The sequence below is a fragment of the Boleophthalmus pectinirostris genome, unplaced genomic scaffold (genome assembly GCF_026225935.1).
Source record: "Boleophthalmus pectinirostris isolate CB_2022bp ecotype Guang Dong unplaced genomic scaffold, ASM2622593v1 HiC_scaffold_15, whole genome shotgun sequence".
NCBI lineage: Eukaryota > Metazoa > Chordata > Actinopteri > Gobiiformes > Gobiidae > Boleophthalmus > Boleophthalmus pectinirostris.
The window spans coordinates 21,029,638-21,046,035 of record NW_026571070.1 but is presented as its reverse complement, the minus strand read 5'-3'; the positions used below and the strand labels follow the sequence as shown (position 1 = coordinate 21,046,035).

At 37.4% G+C, this 16,398-nt stretch overlaps 3 protein-coding genes across 4 annotated transcripts in view; 1 reads left to right on the top strand and 2 right to left on the bottom strand.

Annotated features, from left to right (window-relative positions):
* Positions 1 to 384: 384 nt before the first annotated feature.
* Positions 385 to 3,914, bottom strand: cops5 (COP9 signalosome subunit 5). The gene is made up of 8 exons (XM_055151124.1): positions 3,650 to 3,914; positions 2,928 to 3,162; positions 2,361 to 2,489; positions 1,902 to 1,967; positions 1,733 to 1,818; positions 1,526 to 1,637; positions 664 to 812; positions 385 to 550 (listed from the first exon to the last, which is right to left on the bottom strand). Exons 1-8 carry the CDS (start codon positions 3,784 to 3,786, stop codon positions 463 to 465), a joined length of 1,002 nt encoding a protein of 333 aa, XP_055007099.1. The 5' UTR covers positions 3,787 to 3,914; the 3' UTR covers positions 385 to 462.
* A 753-nt stretch (positions 3,915 to 4,667) lies between these two features.
* LOC129408131 (centrosome and spindle pole-associated protein 1) lies at positions 4,668 to 8,985 on the top strand. Its single transcript, XM_055151033.1, has 18 exons — positions 4,668 to 4,750; positions 4,834 to 4,931; positions 4,990 to 5,073; positions 5,363 to 5,458; positions 5,764 to 6,074; positions 6,149 to 6,220; positions 6,433 to 6,533; positions 6,602 to 6,698; positions 6,768 to 6,822; positions 6,901 to 7,193; positions 7,274 to 7,422; positions 7,527 to 7,611; positions 7,759 to 7,861; positions 8,032 to 8,179; positions 8,286 to 8,411; positions 8,469 to 8,530; positions 8,620 to 8,767; positions 8,850 to 8,985. The coding sequence occupies exons 1-17, from the start codon at positions 4,735 to 4,737 to the stop codon at positions 8,731 to 8,733; spliced, it is 2,010 nt and encodes a 669-aa protein (XP_055007008.1). The 5' UTR covers positions 4,668 to 4,734; the 3' UTR covers positions 8,734 to 8,767; positions 8,850 to 8,985.
* A 3,828-nt stretch (positions 8,986 to 12,813) lies between these two features.
* arfgef1 (ADP-ribosylation factor guanine nucleotide-exchange factor 1 (brefeldin A-inhibited)) overlaps positions 12,814 to 16,398 on the bottom strand; it is a 42,151-nt gene continuing 38,566 nt past the window's right edge. For both annotated transcript variants that reach the window (XM_055150773.1, XM_020925519.2), the window contains 2 exons: positions 14,607 to 14,724; positions 12,814 to 13,982 (listed from right to left, as the gene is read on the bottom strand). In XM_055150773.1, the coding sequence (XP_055006748.1) occupies positions 13,764 to 13,982; positions 14,607 to 14,724 (337 nt within the window). In that variant the 3' untranslated portion in view covers positions 12,814 to 13,763. The remainder of the gene's footprint in view (positions 13,983 to 14,606; positions 14,725 to 16,398) is intronic.

The following is a 16,398-nucleotide window of genomic DNA, read 5'->3' as shown; positions in this document are numbered from 1 at the left end:
CATGACGAGTAAACCACAGACGACTCAGACGACTGTATGGCCCACTGCTCTGCAGACACACTATGCCTGACATTTGAGACTGTCATTACCTTGTGCAGATGCTTAGATTTGTTGTTTCCCAACTCCCAATGTAAAGATACTAAGGTCTAAGGGAATGACTGATACACAATGTGACACATGCACTAGCCACATACTAGGGTCTCAAAATAATGTCTTACTTAGCTGTAAGGTTTATTTGTGAAAAACTCTATGCCCTGAAGATGAAGTAGCAAACTTTATTTATAACGTCACTTATTAATTTTTTTTTAACATCTTTTTTTTTTTTTTTTTGCATTTATTTTTGTTGTTGGCAACTCTTGAACAGAATAAAAAAGAGACACAATATATGCCATACTGGTTTAATGTGAGTAAGTACATGCACCACAAGACATGTTGAGGTAAAAACTGCTAAATGGTTCAAATTTAGTTGGACGTGTTGATTTGATTGAAAAGCTTGTCCTTAATGACTTGAGACATGAGACCATGAATAGCCTCTATGGTCGTCTTGCAGCTAAAATGCAAAAAGAAAATGTAAGCATAAAGAGTTGCATTCCCTCAGAGAAAACATAATAGACAAGTACAACATTACATGTACATAAGCATTCTTTCTGCATTTAACCTTACCTATCTCGTGTAGCTTTAGCCAGTTTGTCCTCTGACTTTCTGTCATGCGTGTCTAAGCCCAGCATGAAGCTGCCTCTGCCCAGCTGAGCCTCAGACTGCTCCAGCTTCTCTGACAGGTCAAACACCTGGCCTGTGGTGTAGTCAGAGTTCTGACCAAACAACACAAACAAATCAATTCATGCACAATTTCCTGACAAAAGGTAAAAAACATGATTAACAAAGAGCTTGGATTTTGACAATGTAATCCACTGGACAAGCTGTTAAAAGACTTTGCTTTGTCTGAATGAAAAGAAGTCAGGAGAAAAGTTTACTTAAGGTGAGGCCATGTTTTAGTGGAACAGGTAATTAAAACACAATGACACAGGGGCCCCAGACTGGAGTGACAGTGTAACAACTGACAAAGACTGTCACCCAAGCAGCAGCTCTCCCCTGACATGTAGTCAATTCATCTTCCTCTGAAATGCCAAAGAGCTAACTGTTTGGATAAGCCTGATGCCTATTTAGACTGTTTAGTGAAGCCCAGGGCAGAATGACTGTGTCCACAATGGGAATTCACATAAGGTGCTTTCAACCTTTAAAATGAACCAAGGGGCGGGGGAGACGATCCGTAGCATAAACATGGCAATGTCAGTACCACTGCAACCTGGGCCAAGTTTACTATGTATCTCCCTTGTTGCAAAGTTACAATTAGGCATATTACTTATATCAATAAACAGACTTTCCCTGCTAATATGCAGCAATAAATCACAACATCTCACGCTGGTGACCATATGTCTCAATGACTTATTATGTAATAATTAACCATAAATCAAAATGTCAAACAATTAGGGAACAATTCTGAATTTTGAACTTTTCTACATACCGTAAGAAGACTTGAGGAGCTTAAAGTATTGACCCAGTATTTATTCCAAAGCAGCTCCAGCAACTTTCTATCAAGGGAGGACTTAAAGTAAGTTACCTCCAAGGCATAATACCTAAAGAAGAAAGGTGTGTTAAAATAGTTGTGTCACACAGTTAATTTCACAATATAATATGATAGATGATGTGTGCATCTAAGATAAATACTTACTGTTTACAGTGTACTCCAAAGTCTTCAATCTTGTTCAGGGGAATTGTCTGATATTCAGAGGGCCCCTCATCTGGAGGTTTATAACCCTACATGCACAAAACAGAACTTGAACAATAGTGTACATTTACACAGGTTATAATGGCTGAAACATGACCAAAGACTGCTGTACCTTTGGGTAAGTTCTGAAGGCACCAAGGTTGACTTTTCCCGCTGAAATAGTTCGAGTAGGGTCGATCTGTAGGACGCATGATACAGTAGAACAGGAAAACAAAGTCAGAGGTCAAACAAATCTCCAGAGACAAATCAGGGCAGGCCACCAGGAGTCTTTTTCTACAGCTGTCAATGTCTTTAAAATATGCAATCAACTATAATACAACCCATAGCGCACTACAAATAAGTGAACATACACACCTTAAAAAACAGAAGTAAAATTCGATCAACTAAACATTTTGTTTAAATATATTAAAGTGTGTATTATTAGTAGGTATTCTAGAAAACCTGCAGTATTATAGAAAAAATGTTTTTTTAATTGAGAATTGCTCTGCTACTCGACTCGATTTAAAAAAAAAGTGACTATTGACAAAGAAAAAAAAAAAGTAGAATATTAAGATAATACTACAAATCTTACCACAACAGCCACGAAAGGCTCCTGAAACTGTTGGTTGAGCATCTGAGTGCTGACATCGATGCCTGAGAGCCAGCAGCCGTAGCCAGGGTGACTGTGGTACCAGCCGATAGCATTCTCCAATCGGCCAACCTACACGACAAAGACAGTTGATTTTTTTTTTATAATACATTTACAATTCAACAAAGTAACTGATTTAATATCCCTTATTATATTATTTATTTATGTATTTATCTCATAGGAAAATAATCTCTTTATCAGTGGAACCACTGAATACAGTATGCAACACAAACTACTTTCTTACATACCTCAGCCCCAAATTTAGTAATAGTATTACAACATAATTTGCAATATGTTAAATAGTGACCAATTACTTATCACTCACCACACTCACAGAATGGTGAATCAATAAACATTTAAATAGTCTCTCTATACACAAAAATTCCTAAAAATGTGCAGTTTAGTTTCTTTGTAATTTTGAAACACATGACAGACCAAATTATAAAAATCTACTGGGACACACTCACAAAAAATCTGTAACAATTCAGATGGATTTTTTTTTGTATCTACCTGTTTAGCATTCTCAATGTAGGCTGCCATGTACTCGTAAGCAGCGGCCTGTGCGTTCACCCTGGTCTCTGTGCCCTCCACGGGTAAGGCAAAGCTGTCCATTATGATCATGGTTTCTCCGTCGACTTTTCCCAACATGAGACCCATCACCTCTAGGTTTCCTCCAGACCGTGCATGCATTACCATCTTCAATAGGGCCAATGCAGAGATCTTGCAGTATTTGAAATAGTGGTGGCTAGACATCAAAAAGTGATAAGAAATAAGAAATTATTAGGACGAGGAGAAGATAACTGAGGAAATTCAATAGTTATTCAAAAGCTGCAACAGAGTAAAATATACTACCAACACAATTTTAAAGATGCATATTTAGATACATATTCATAAATTAATATAGTTCATTAGTAAATAAGAGAATCTTTAGATAGTTAAATAAAAAGAGGTCGAATCTTTGGATAAAGAAAAAGAATCGAAAAATAAGTCGTGTCATATGCTCCCTCTCGTTCTACGTAATAATAATAATCATAATCATAATTGCAATAATAATAATATATTCATTAAAGCTAGTTACTTTATGTTAGCTATAGCATCACTTTTAGGTTGTCAAACTCACTGCTGTCACACAGCTAACGTCAACTAGTTAACTGTAATGTTTTGTTTTTTTCTCCTCATAAATTATACTATATTAGTAGTTTGGAACATAACAAGACATGTTTGATACTCACTCCTTTGTCCATGGCTTTGCTGCGAGGATTTCTTGTTGTTGTTTTTTGTCGTATTTGTAGATTTCGTCTATACTTTGAACTTCCTGCATGCTATTTGATAGCTCCCATGTTTTCTGTGCCGTGCTGCTCCCAGCCATTACCAAACTAAGCCCCTAAAATAGATCTTAAACAGCTGGAGTATCAGTATGAACAATATATTTAATTCGTAAAATATTTTGCAGCCGTAGTCGTACACTCTATCGGGAAACCGCTGCCATGACAGTGGACTATGCCATCTCTGCATGTGAAGTTGTTATATAATAGATCCATGGGTGGTTCTCAGTAATATAAACGTTGTTAGCGTTTTGTATTTGTTAACAGCAAGTAACAAAGCTTGTTTGGTGACAAACTAACATATTTTTACGTTGTTGCTACTGTAGATAATAGGATATTTCTGTACATTGTTATCTAATTTCCCCTCTTCTGAAGAGAGATTGGTTCAGACCATCCTTGCGAACGGGAACCTTGGAACACACTGCCATCTAGTGTCGCTTTTGCAACATAGAAATATTGGCGTTAAAAACTTATTCATGGAGCATATTTAGTGCGCAAGTAGTTGATCCCATTATTAATAACACAGATTTTTATGTTGCCGAAAACGCTCATACTAGCATTAGTTTAGTTAGCTAAACACGAATTCATTGCATACCACGAGGGAATTCGGTGTGGTTGTTAATAGCAACGGAATGATGCTTTGCTCATTGAAGGTAGCAACCTAAACAACAGGCTTTGAGGGAGTTGGTCTATATGGGCTTTGTATTATTATTTTAAATTAACGACAAAAGTATTGTATTGATCTATTCATTTGCATCATTAAGGGTATTAAGGATAGCAAACGTTGTGTTTTATGCAAAAATGTTCCTGAAATTAACTTGCTAAATTTGATAAACGAATGTGGGAGACACCACCCTTGTCACAGTGCTCATTTTAGTAGCGTTAAGGAATGGTCTTTGTCAATATCCGATTCTTAGAGAAGGTAATTTTCGATCCCTGGAAAGTAGTTTTGTAGATCTGTCTCCTCCAGACTCTGCTTTGCAAGCTGTACAATGTCTAACCACAAAGGTAAGGTACGAAAATCCAAAGAATACATGTTTAAACAGCAATTCATATTAGTCTTAACGCGATAGTTATTGCTACTTTTACAGGTACCGAGTTAAATTTTTTGCTTGGAACCGAATATGAGAAAAAAAAACAGCAGCTTCACGAGGAGCTACAGATGGATTACAAACGTTACATTAATCAGGTGATAGAACAACATTTTACATAGAAAGCACTGATAATGAAATTATTTCTATACACAGAAAAGAGATCCGAAAGCTGGAGTTTACCACAAATCACAATACCAAGAACTGTCTTTGCCCATATCTGAGAGGACGTCAGAAAAGGTGAGCATTTTTGTTATCTCCATACCTGGTCTGGTAATGATTATGGCCTACCACAAATCTGCAAAACATCCATAATTTAATGCATTTGTACTTTCTTAAATCTTGGAAACGGTTTTGGTTGTACTCATTAATAATATAAGAAGGTGTCAGATGTACCAGTTGAAAAGAGTTCAGGTTCTTTCTTAACCATTCAAGTGTTTTATACTTTTGATTTCTTTTCTTCATTTTTTGACTACTATTTTTGTATCCTCAGCAGAGTAAATGTGAACAATGAACCACTCTTTTACAGGAAAAATTAAGAGAAGAAAGAAAGAGAGAATACAACCTCTTTCTTAAGGAGCAAGCTAAAACTAGAAGGCGGGGACAGTTAGATGTGCCCTCTAAGGTGAAAAGAAAGACTTTTTTTGTATGTATCTTGCTGTGTATGTGTGCATGGTTCGTTATTTATCACATTGTTGGGAGTAGGGGACTAAAATCTTTAATCACACTCACATCATGAGGATTTTATCAGGTACCCATGATCAGCAACATGGTTTAAAGTTCAGATATGGGTTAAAATAGAATAAAATGAATGTAGCATAAAAACCCAACATGTGTGGGAGTGTGTATGTGTGTGTGTGTGTATTATTTAAATGTATAATTTACATTTACTTATTACACATTTACCATATTATCTATTACTATTTTTAGGATGAGGGACCCTATGATTTTGACAAAGTGCACAAATATACAAAACATTCTTCAACTGAAAGCTATAAGATTGCAGAGCCCTCAACATCCCGGAAAGATGCTGCAACGCTTACAGACATTATTAGAAGAAAAAACAGCGGGAGGACGTGGGACTTAAGCCATCGAAGAGCGTTCCTGTCAAGACAAGACAGCAGCTCTGATGAGAAGTTTTACAAGGACAGTGAAGAAGAGATTGAGTTTAGTCACAGGAAGAAACCAAATGGACAGATTCACATGTCCAAGTACATGAAGGAGGGTCGTAGGACAAAAAGGTGTTGTCTTGGCAATAATTAATAATGATACATTATATTAATGTAGTGTCAGTTATCTAAGATTTTTGTGACAGGGTTCCCGTTAATATGAAATACGATGAAGTCTTTATTGATGAGAACAACAATGACCAAAACTGGAAATCAGTGTAAGATAAATAACTTTTGTTATCGATCAAACTGCTTTAATTATCTGTTTGAATATTACATTGATATTGTTCAAATAAAATTTATCAGTTTTACTTTAGTTCAATTAGAAATGCCACATTTGTATTAGAGATTTCCAGCTTCAGCTGGATGTAGCTATACTGTTGTGAATAACATCTTTACCTGGTTATTGACTTATTTGTATTTGTTTTAGAACTCCACACATAACAGACAAACAAGCAATGGCAGAAAGACCCATACCTAATTCCACTGCTGCTGCTGCTGCTAGAGGTTTTGCAACAGGACTGTTGATTGGTAATTATCTGTCTTTGTACATTTATGTATTAAAAGTGCTGCCATTACATGTTTCTGTTTTTACATAGGGCATTCAGAAGAACAAGATATCTTGCAGAAAAAGAAAGAACAATATAAGCAAGCATTACTAAGTCAAATTGCAGAACAACGTGAAAACAAAAGGAAGTGAGTAAAAAACAGTTTATTTTGTAATTGTATTTTGATATGACAAAATATGGTTGTTATTATTTTTAGAGAGAAAATTTTTGAACTACAGGTTGCTGCCACTGGAGTTAAAGACCCACACAGAGTAGGAAAATTTATTCTGAAATTTCACTTTGACAATGTTTTACTATATTCTTTCCATCAGTCTGACATGTTTAAACAGTTTGGTCCTGAACATCGCACATATGAGAAGTGGAAGAAAGGGGTTTCCTCTAAATCTGAAACTGGAGCCATTGCAGCCAAAGATAATCCAGAACTAAAGCATTTTCCTGACTCAAACGTTCGAAAGGAACAGAGAGAGCCCCCAGGAAGACCAAATATAGCCTTTTCTTCTCCAACTCGGGATGATCACTGCTCTACAAAGAGTGGTGCAGGCCATAGGAGTTATTCACCTGATACATCAGTTGAAGAATACAAGAGCTTCTCACAGATGATTGGCGATGTGACTGCTAAAATGTTGGTTTACTTTGTCCTTTATCATCTACCTGCCACAGGGCAATAACTACAGATGATTTTCTGTTCTGTGATTTCTTCAGGGTTTCTGCTGTTCTTCCACCATTACCTCCCAGAGTAGACCATACCTTCAGAACTCCACATGATGAAGCCTATAACTACTATGGAAGCAGACATCCATTAGAACCAGTTCCTTCCTACAATCAAAATAATATAACAAGTGAAGACATATGTAAATATATTTTTGTATTTAATGTGGTAACTGTTATATGCTCAACATATTCTAGTATAAACCAATTTCCTTTTCCTCACCTTTCAAATTTTTCCTTACATTAGATAAACCCGAAGGGCCTCAGGAGTTTGAGGGAAGTACTCCTCCTCAGCAGAGGCAAACAAAGCATCGACCCAGACAGCCTACTCAGTCAGTGCGCATAATTTACTAGACACAATCTTTATTCTGAATGTTTCCTCTCCTCCAGAAGAGGGTTCCCTTGACCAATAAATGTTCACACAATTTAACCCTCTTTTTTTTTTTTTTTTTTTTAATTCTTGGTTTGACATTGTCCAGACCTGATTTTGGACAGAAAATAACAGTAACTCCTCTCAGAGATCCATCCATAGAAAGTGAAAGACAGAGAAAAGAAAACTATCAGGAAGCACTCAGACAGCAGGTACATCACCAATCACTCATCTTTATTTTTAAGGTTAAGGTACACTTAATTTTCCTCATAAGAAAATTTGTCCTCTGCATTTGATTTCAATGCTGCTGGGGCAACTTGTTTTTTGTTAATACTGTCCCCAATCAGTAACTGGGTGTTGAACTGTATACACTTGTGTCCAGATCAAAGACAAAGCAGAGGACAGAAGAAGAGAAAAGAAGGAGCGGGAGTTGTATGAGGCCAAAAAGGTGTCTGAGATGATGGCTTATAACCCCTGGGGCAGAGCTGGAGGAGGAGCGCCTCTTATAGACCAAACTGGAAACCTTATTAGTAAGCTGGCTTTGAATCTTGTCCTAATGAGTTCCCTAAAGTTAAATTATGCAGTATGTTATTATTTTTATGCCTTATTAACAAAAGTGAATCTCATCTATTGTAGCTCAACTGAATGAGATGCACAAGCTCAACAAACAGATCTATAGGAACTGTAATCTGAATAATATCTTTAGGTTGAGTAGGGCAGGTTCTCCTCAAGACAAGCCTCTCCCTGGACTGGAACAATTAGGTAATAATGACTGTTTATGAGTGAGAGTAGCCTGTGCCTAACTTTATGTCCTTATAGGTAACAAAGAACCAGAGCATTTACAGCAGCAGGACCGTTACAAAGAGTCGCTTAAGCAGCAGGTCAGCAGTCAGTGAAAAATCCTGAAAAGTCATTAAAAAAATCAAGAAATTCATTCAACATTTAACATCTTTGATTTAATGCTTTCCAGATAGAGGAAAACAGGCGAAAGCGGACTGAAGAGAAAGAACGACAAAAAATTCTTGAAGAGAAGGAGGAGAAGAGGCTAGCGGAGGAGAGAGCTCGTATTCCGAAAGGAGTATGAAGAAGAGGAAGAGAAGAACAAGAGGAAGATGCAGGTAAAAAGATAATGATAATCTATCCATTGCTGTTTTCTAACATACAGTAGAATAAGCTTTACTCCTTTGCACCTTTATTCAGAAAAAGAGAGAACTATGGGCTGACAACAAAGACTATTCTCAGGGAAAGAGCGTCACAGATAAACATGACAACTGTAAACATAGCCGGGAGAGTAAAACAGAGGATAGACCACCAACAAGGGAAGGAACAGCCAGAACAACACAGGTGAGATACAATTTGGTGTGACGGGTTCATTATTATGCGTCTGCAATAGAGATTCTAATTATACATTCTCAGAGAGGATCGCAACAAACACACAGAGGTAATGTCTAAAACTGTATTTGAACGTTTTTATTTATTGTTATGTCAGTTCATAAGCAGTGTTATAACTCTATGTACTTTTAGGGCACAATGGACCAAATCAAGACCCATTACGAGGAGTTACTTAAGGAGCAGATAAAGCAGTTTCAAATCAGAAATACATTTAACATTCAAAATATTTTGTGCTATTTTTTTGCAGGTGGAGGAAAATTGGCGAAAGCAGACTGAAGAGAAAGAACGACAAAAAATACTTGAAGAGAAGGAGAAGAGGCTGGTGGAGCAGAGAACTAGTATCCAAAAGGAGTATGAGGAAGAGGAGCAGAGGAACAGGGGGAAGATGCAGGTAAAATGATAATAATTTATGCATTACTGTATTCAGTAAACTTAAATGTATCCCTATTTACAGAATAAACACGATTACAAACAGCAGACATATGATGGCAGAGTTGGTGATCAGGAAAAGAACATAACAGGAAATGGAACCTTACCCCCGATTACTCCTTTGCAACGTCAGCTTTCCTCCAAGACTGTAAGTCACCATACTTTAGCTGATGCTAATGCATCCATAATATATTTATACACTTATGGAATTGCACTTTTTTAAAAGGACCACTTGGAGGCAGCACCACATAAACACCCGGAGCAGGTCCTGATGAAGATACAGCAGCTGCCAGGTCAGCGTATCATGTGCTGCATTACTATAGCATTATAAAGATACAATGATAACTTTGTTAGTACTTGATGTGTAACTTGTTAATGTTAATTTCATATAGCTTTCTCAATACTTGTTGCTACTTCAATGTAGTTTCTCCAGATAATCAACAGAACGTCCTCACAGAATTGAGAACTATGCGCAGGATCCTTGAAGAAAAGAAGAAAGACCTTGAAACAAAACTAATGCATACAGATCCCTTGAATGAACCTTTCACCAGGTATTATAATTAGTTACTCCATGTGCTTTGTTAAATATGACAAATAAATGACCAGATTTAATTTAATCCACTGCACATTTTGACTTTAACTTTGAGGCAAAGTTGAATTGCTGTCCTTTCCGTTTGTCATTTTGCAGTTTTATTCTTGCAGTGCTCTGAGCTAATGAAAATGACCCAGGTCGAGCTGGCTATCTCCTATCTGATTGGTTTCGGGGACACGATATTGCATTATTATAACAGAGCATTCCCTAAAGGCTCTAATCTCATTTTATGGCCTTATCTCGCCTAATAAGTCAGGTTTGTTATAGAATGGAGGGACACATTAGAGGTGCATGTGGTCTGCTCACTTACCTCACCACACACACTGTCGCCTTGAAGAATGCGTTCATTTTTGGTTAAAAGATGAACTGCACAGTAGAGAGAGGTTCAATTAATTTCTCCTCTGTTATAAATATTGAAGAATGGTTAATTCATGTTCGTGTTTGTAAGTAAGATTTGAATAAAGGTATTTAGTATTTACGATAAAATATAATGCATATTTTTTAGGTAAATAATACTGTATAATATTACATTTTTTTGTGTGTGCAGTCCTAGAGTAAATAGCTTTATGTATATTTTTCTAATGTTTCTGTCCCTTCATCAATTTTACATAAATACAATATCCTCCACATCTGGAAAGGAGAGTTTTGGTGTAATTTATTCAATGGAGCAACTGCCTCTAATTATTGGTAGATTTATAAAAGCCTTCTCCTAATTTTTTCCAGGCACCAAAGACAAGTGAGACAAACCAGAGGGGATGCTGTGGAACGGGCACACAGGGAAAATGTACAATTTCCAATGGGAAATCTTCACTCCTCGCAAAACATCAGAGAGTTCAATCAACTTAAATACAGAGGTAATGAGTAAAATATTGCATCTCCATTTTATCATCCATTAAGCCAGCTCATATCAGTATCATTCATTCCTTGGAGGATAAAACTATATGTGAACCTGTAGGTATCACTGAATTGGTGGTTTGGACCATGATAACTGTTGACCTGGTCTTGCTGACACACAATACTGAAACTTTAATATGGTGAAGTCACAGGAGTTGTCCATCAGTGATAGAAAGGCTGGCACTGTAAGTAATTGTAATGCACAGAGGAAATGGTTTTGGATGTGTTCCCAGACAGAATTAATGCAGGGTTTGGAAAAACAGCCACAGCCTGTAAAACCAGAGAAACGACAAGAAATTTGGGTGAAAATGCTGAGAGACTCTAATCAAGCTTCATATATAAATTATGCACAGCGAGCGGTAAATATATGGTTTATTTAGAATAGTAGAAATGGGAAAGTTGATGGGAGGGACATGAACGGTGTGAATGATAAAATACTTGTTTAAAGTACTTGAGTTGTGTTTTTATAAAATAAAAACTACAATCTGTGCGCACCCACAGACACATCATCCCGCAAGGAGCTCCTTCACAACTATCCTGATCCTCCCACTGATGGACCAAGCCTGGACATCCAACAACAGGCTCTGCTCCGTGAACAACAGTGCAGACTGGGGCGCATGAAGAGGAGGGACATGGAGCAGAACTATATGGGTATAGCATTACAGCATTATGTGTCATATCATTATGTATCAATGGGTTTCAGAAGCACGGAAAAATTTATACTGTTACCAGTGCCATAGCAATTAACAATTCAACAAAATATATCCTTTGAATGGGAAAAGCCCTCCAAATGTTGCATAGAACAGAAAGCTGAAACCGTGAATATTTATTAAAATAAATGTAGAATGTTTCTAATTTCCTGTCTCCAGACTTTTTGGATCAACAAGAGGATTTCCCATCTAATGTGAGTGGGATAAACAGGTAATGTCCCTCTAAATACAAGGAAACTAATAGTTGTTTTTTTATTATCTCAGAGGAATCTAAGCAGCGAGCGTGTGAAGTCATTGCCAGCTGACACAGTGTTCCTAGGTAACCCTACCAAACTCCTCCCCTTTTCACAAACACCGCTGTAATTTGTTGGGTAGGGACATTGGAATGACACATGTTTGCTTCTCTTCTCCAGATGTTTATAGTTGTGAAGAAGACCTCCCTCATCTCTCTTCAGCGGGTTCCCTCCAGAGCGCCACACCCCCCCGGAGACACGACTATGATGTACTGCACCGTTAAGTCATTTTTAGCCTCATCTCAAAGTGATCTCAACTACTGAAGTACCTGAGCTCAAGTTTTTTTCCATTTGCACAGAACAAGGCCATTCATGTGGATCAAATGGATCACTTTAAGCAAGATGCCCCACCGCGATCCTCAGACACAAGTGTAAACCAAGTTAAGCAGAGGCGCAGACTCAAGCCTCCATCAGGTGGGACAAAGTTAAAAATACAAATTTAAACTGTGATGCTATAAACATGTGTGCTCCTCAGAACATCAGTGTGGTGATGAAGAGGACCTCTTATCTATGCATTCCTCCTGCTCTGCCTGGGAGAGACCCGTCTCCGTGGGGACTGTTGCCACGGAGCCCTGGCTGCGAACAATATCAGAACCAGAACACTCGGGCTATAGGAAACCAGGCAGGAGGCCGCGGGCGTACATCTGACTTATACAATACCCACCTTTAGCACTTTACCACAAGATAATCAGCGCTTTGTTTTTCATTGGGACCTATTTACCATTTTCTTTATACCTTTGTAATTAATGTATATATATCTGCTATAAGCTATTATTGTTTCATATTTTATGTTCTAATAAATTGAATCTTTAAGTGCAAAGTTGTGGACCTAATGTAAGAAAAAAATAAGGGTATAAAATCTTTAAAATCAACCAAGTTCAAAAACTTTATTGACCTAGAACCTGATTAGAATGCCAGATGATGTATAGTACAGAAAGTTGTACATAGTCTTTTGCCACATAGAAAACTTTACATTGCTGTATCATATACATTTTGTTTTCTACATCCATGAGCAGGAATGCATCCCAGTCATACTTAAAGCACAGCTAACTATTTAATGTTCTCTATACATCTTTCCCCCAAACCAAAGGAAAAACATTAAATATATTATTAACTTTTGATTTTGTACACAAGTGTGAAAACTAAAGTCAAACATGAAAACCTATTGGTGATTGAAAAGCAGCTAGCATCAGTTCATCTTAAACATCTTCCAGTTTTAGAAGTGTTGTGTTAAAAAACTAAGAACAAATAAAAAATGGAATAATTTAACCCTTCACTTTCCATGATCATCTTCAATCGGCAAGAAATGGTGAGGTCAAATAAATTATCACAAAAGTAAAATCTCCAGTGCATTCAAAAAGAGATCAAGTGCAGCAAATCCAGACAAACGATAAACAAAAATAAATGAAATCTAGTGTTATTATAACTTTATATTACATTACAGCGGCAGATCTGTACAACTAGTTTCACTCAAAATGTCCATTACTAATGTTAGCATCAGCTGTGTGACTTAAAGCCACACTTCATCCAGATTTTTGCATGTTGTTGAAACCACTCATTTGTTACATGTTAAAGATACAGTAAGAAGCACACGTTTTGGATTATATTTTCCTTCAATTCAAAAGATATGGATTACTGTCTATTTTGTGAATCAGTAGTTTCTCCAGAGGCAGCGCTACACAAGATTTCACCGCGGACTCCTTTTCGAAAGACATATGGGTGAGTGGTGACAGGAGTTGAGAGGGTGGGTGGTAGTCAAGTGTGATCAGCATAAAACATGGAGGTACTAGTGTTTTTGGGAACATCACTGGGCCTCCTCCCCCGCCTCCTCCGCCAACTCAGTGTCTGTCTCCTGGGCTGGTTGGGCGTCCGGTGAGGGCTCAGGCTCTGGCAGCTGCGCGATGTGGAAAACCAAACCGATGCGGAGGTAAAACTTCCTCAGTACAGCACGTAGCTCTGGGATCAGGTCGAACTGCATGATCTCGCACAGTAGGGGGTAGTATCTGGATGCATGGGCTTTGAACTGAAGGCGGAGAGAGACAACAGGTCAGGGTGAAAGTCTACACATAATGCAGTGTTATTGATAGAAATGGGTGATACTGATACTTTGTAGCTGATATCATCAACATTCCCTGGAAGACTGATGCTAACTGTAGACACCGGTCTGTCTGAAGCTCTGTTACTCAAATTAGACTTTAATCTCAGCTTTATTTTAACACAATTTGATCATAAAGAACTGACTTAGCTGGAATTACAACAGCTGATCTAATTTGAACTGTCAAACAGTCCTTCTCTAATAACATTACAATCACAAGCCAGCCAGCATTAGCCTAGCATTTCATTTAGTCACTCTCACCTTTTTGTTGAAAATCAAAAACCTACACAGGACCATGAACTCTCATATTCATCAAAAGGTCCAGAGAATGTTTAAATCTATTTTGAGTGTATGTTTCAATTACATTTTCATTTGTTAGCCATGAATAATCCTTAAATCGTAATCACAATAATCGTATTTGTAACACTAAAATCTGATATTGTGATCGTGACCCAGCCAGTTCAGAGAAACAAAAACTTTTAATATGAGATAGCAGTGTTTTAGTATTGCCCACCTCGAGATGCTAGGACAAGGTGTGTTAAAGTTACATACCCTTTCATCACTGATTTTTAGCACTTTAGTGAGGAAGAGCAGCAGAAGGTTTGTCCAAGCCTCTCTGTGACTCTCGGAGGTCAAAGCCAAGAAGTACGCTACAGCCTCGCTACACACACTGCAAGACAAGACACACAGTTTGCTTATGTAACAAAGGAAAAATAGCTCATTATACACAAAAAAGGCATTGATTTTCTGTTGCTCTCATTGTTAAGTATGCCCACAGTTTACTATTATATTAAAGCATTCAAGCCTTTATACTAGTGAAAACAATAAAAATACAGTGAACAGTGATCACTCTACTCTTGTGCTCGGTTGAAGAATGCAGGAGAGGCAAAGAGGAGCGTGGCAGCTGTTGATAGACTGACACAGACATGACAGTGAAGCTGACTGAACAATCAAAAGCAAAGTCCTTTGACAGCATACATACTTTTGCTTACAGAACTATCAGAGCGCTGCAGCTCTTTGTGCTGTCTGAAATCTACTCTACAATCAAAACAGATCATGCCTGTGTGGATAGATTTACCATAGACATTTGCTGAAGTAGTAACAATCCAATGGAGGAAAAAGGAATTCCTGTTCCTAATCCCTACTTTCACCATAATCAACTATTTTACACTAACACAGCATTGCCATGTTTAATTTAAAGATGCACAATGTAACTTTTCTGGTGGTCAGCCTGCTTGTCGCCTTGAAAATGGTATAGCTTTGCCTGGAATGTTCTGGAATGGAGGCAAGCTTATTTTGAAAGCAAGTAAGGTTAAAGGTCAGATCTGTGAAGAGGGGACTCCACTGACTGTAAGCCTGTATAAGATGCTTTCCAAAATTTTGTAGCAGTAAAAACATTTGTAAATTGAACAGATGCAGATCCAGATCCAGAGAATGAAGACATCTATGGATGCAACATAGGCTAGTTTAAAGCCATGCAATAACATTTCCATGACAAGCAGGTAGTTGAGCCTGTAACAGAAACATTACATAGTGTATCCTTAATTCTACTCCTATAATTTACTTGAAAAAGTGAGTGGATCTATTGTGGGTTAGAAAAGCTAACACTCCAAATCATTCAACAGATAAATAATGCATATTCACTTCTCTCCAAACAACGGCATTGATGGAACACTGCGGAAAGACCTTTTTAAATGTATCCATTACCTTCCAATTACAACCTACACAGGACTTCAACAACCATTACCTTTTCAATACTCTCTAATTTAGAACGCATTTTCCAGAATCCACTTAAATGGATTGTTCCAGTCTAACAAACACGTGTGTCATCGCAGTGTTTAACTCTGAAAATGACAGGTTTTGTCAGGAAGTGCAACCATCATCATTACTGGATGAGAGACGATGTAAGTGGTCAGAGTGTGCCAATGCCACACACCAACAGCAGTATAGGCTTAGTTAATATAAAATACCAATATGATACTGGTATTGGATACTGAAAATAATAGTTGGATCAGATATCAGCTTCCAAATATCGGTTCATCTTATATCCTAAATGGACATATACAATGATGTAATAAGACTGTTTACTGGTCATAGTGGGCTCAGAAAATCTCCCAATATTTGAACTTTTATCTACACAAAAGTTGTTCAGCAGTTACTTGATGGATAAATAACAACTACATAATCTAGATCAGTTTTGTTTTAAGGAAATAAATTCAGTTTTCATTCTTTGCATTGGTATTGGTTTATATCTGTTATCGTCAGATACTTAAAAGATATAGTTTGGGAAGTATTGGGACTGAAAAAGCTGGATCGGTGCATCAACAAACAGGGTCAAGCACCC

What these genes read in the sequence shown, in the direction of transcription:
- cops5 (XM_055151124.1), bottom strand. Translation starts at nt 3,786, where the DNA reads ATGGCTGGGAGCAGCACGGCACAGAAAACATGGGAGCTATCAAATAGC. An exon ending in ACATTGAGAATGCTAAACAG is followed by an intron (nt 2,490 to 2,927) that starts GTAGATACAAAA and finishes TTTGTCGTGTAG; the next exon opens with GTTGGCCGATTGGAGAATGC. An exon ending in GCTCCTCAAGTCTTCTTACG is followed by an intron (nt 813 to 1,525) that starts GTATGTAGAAAA and finishes TTGTTTGGTCAG; the next exon opens with AACTCTGACTACACCACAGG.
- LOC129408131 (XM_055151033.1), top strand. An exon ending in TGCAACAGGACTGTTGATTG is followed by an intron (nt 6,534 to 6,601) that starts GTAATTATCTGT and finishes GTTTTTACATAG; the next exon opens with GGCATTCAGAAGAACAAGAT. An exon ending in CCAAACTGGAAACCTTATTA is followed by an intron (nt 8,180 to 8,285) that starts GTAAGCTGGCTT and finishes CATCTATTGTAG; the next exon opens with CTCAACTGAATGAGATGCAC.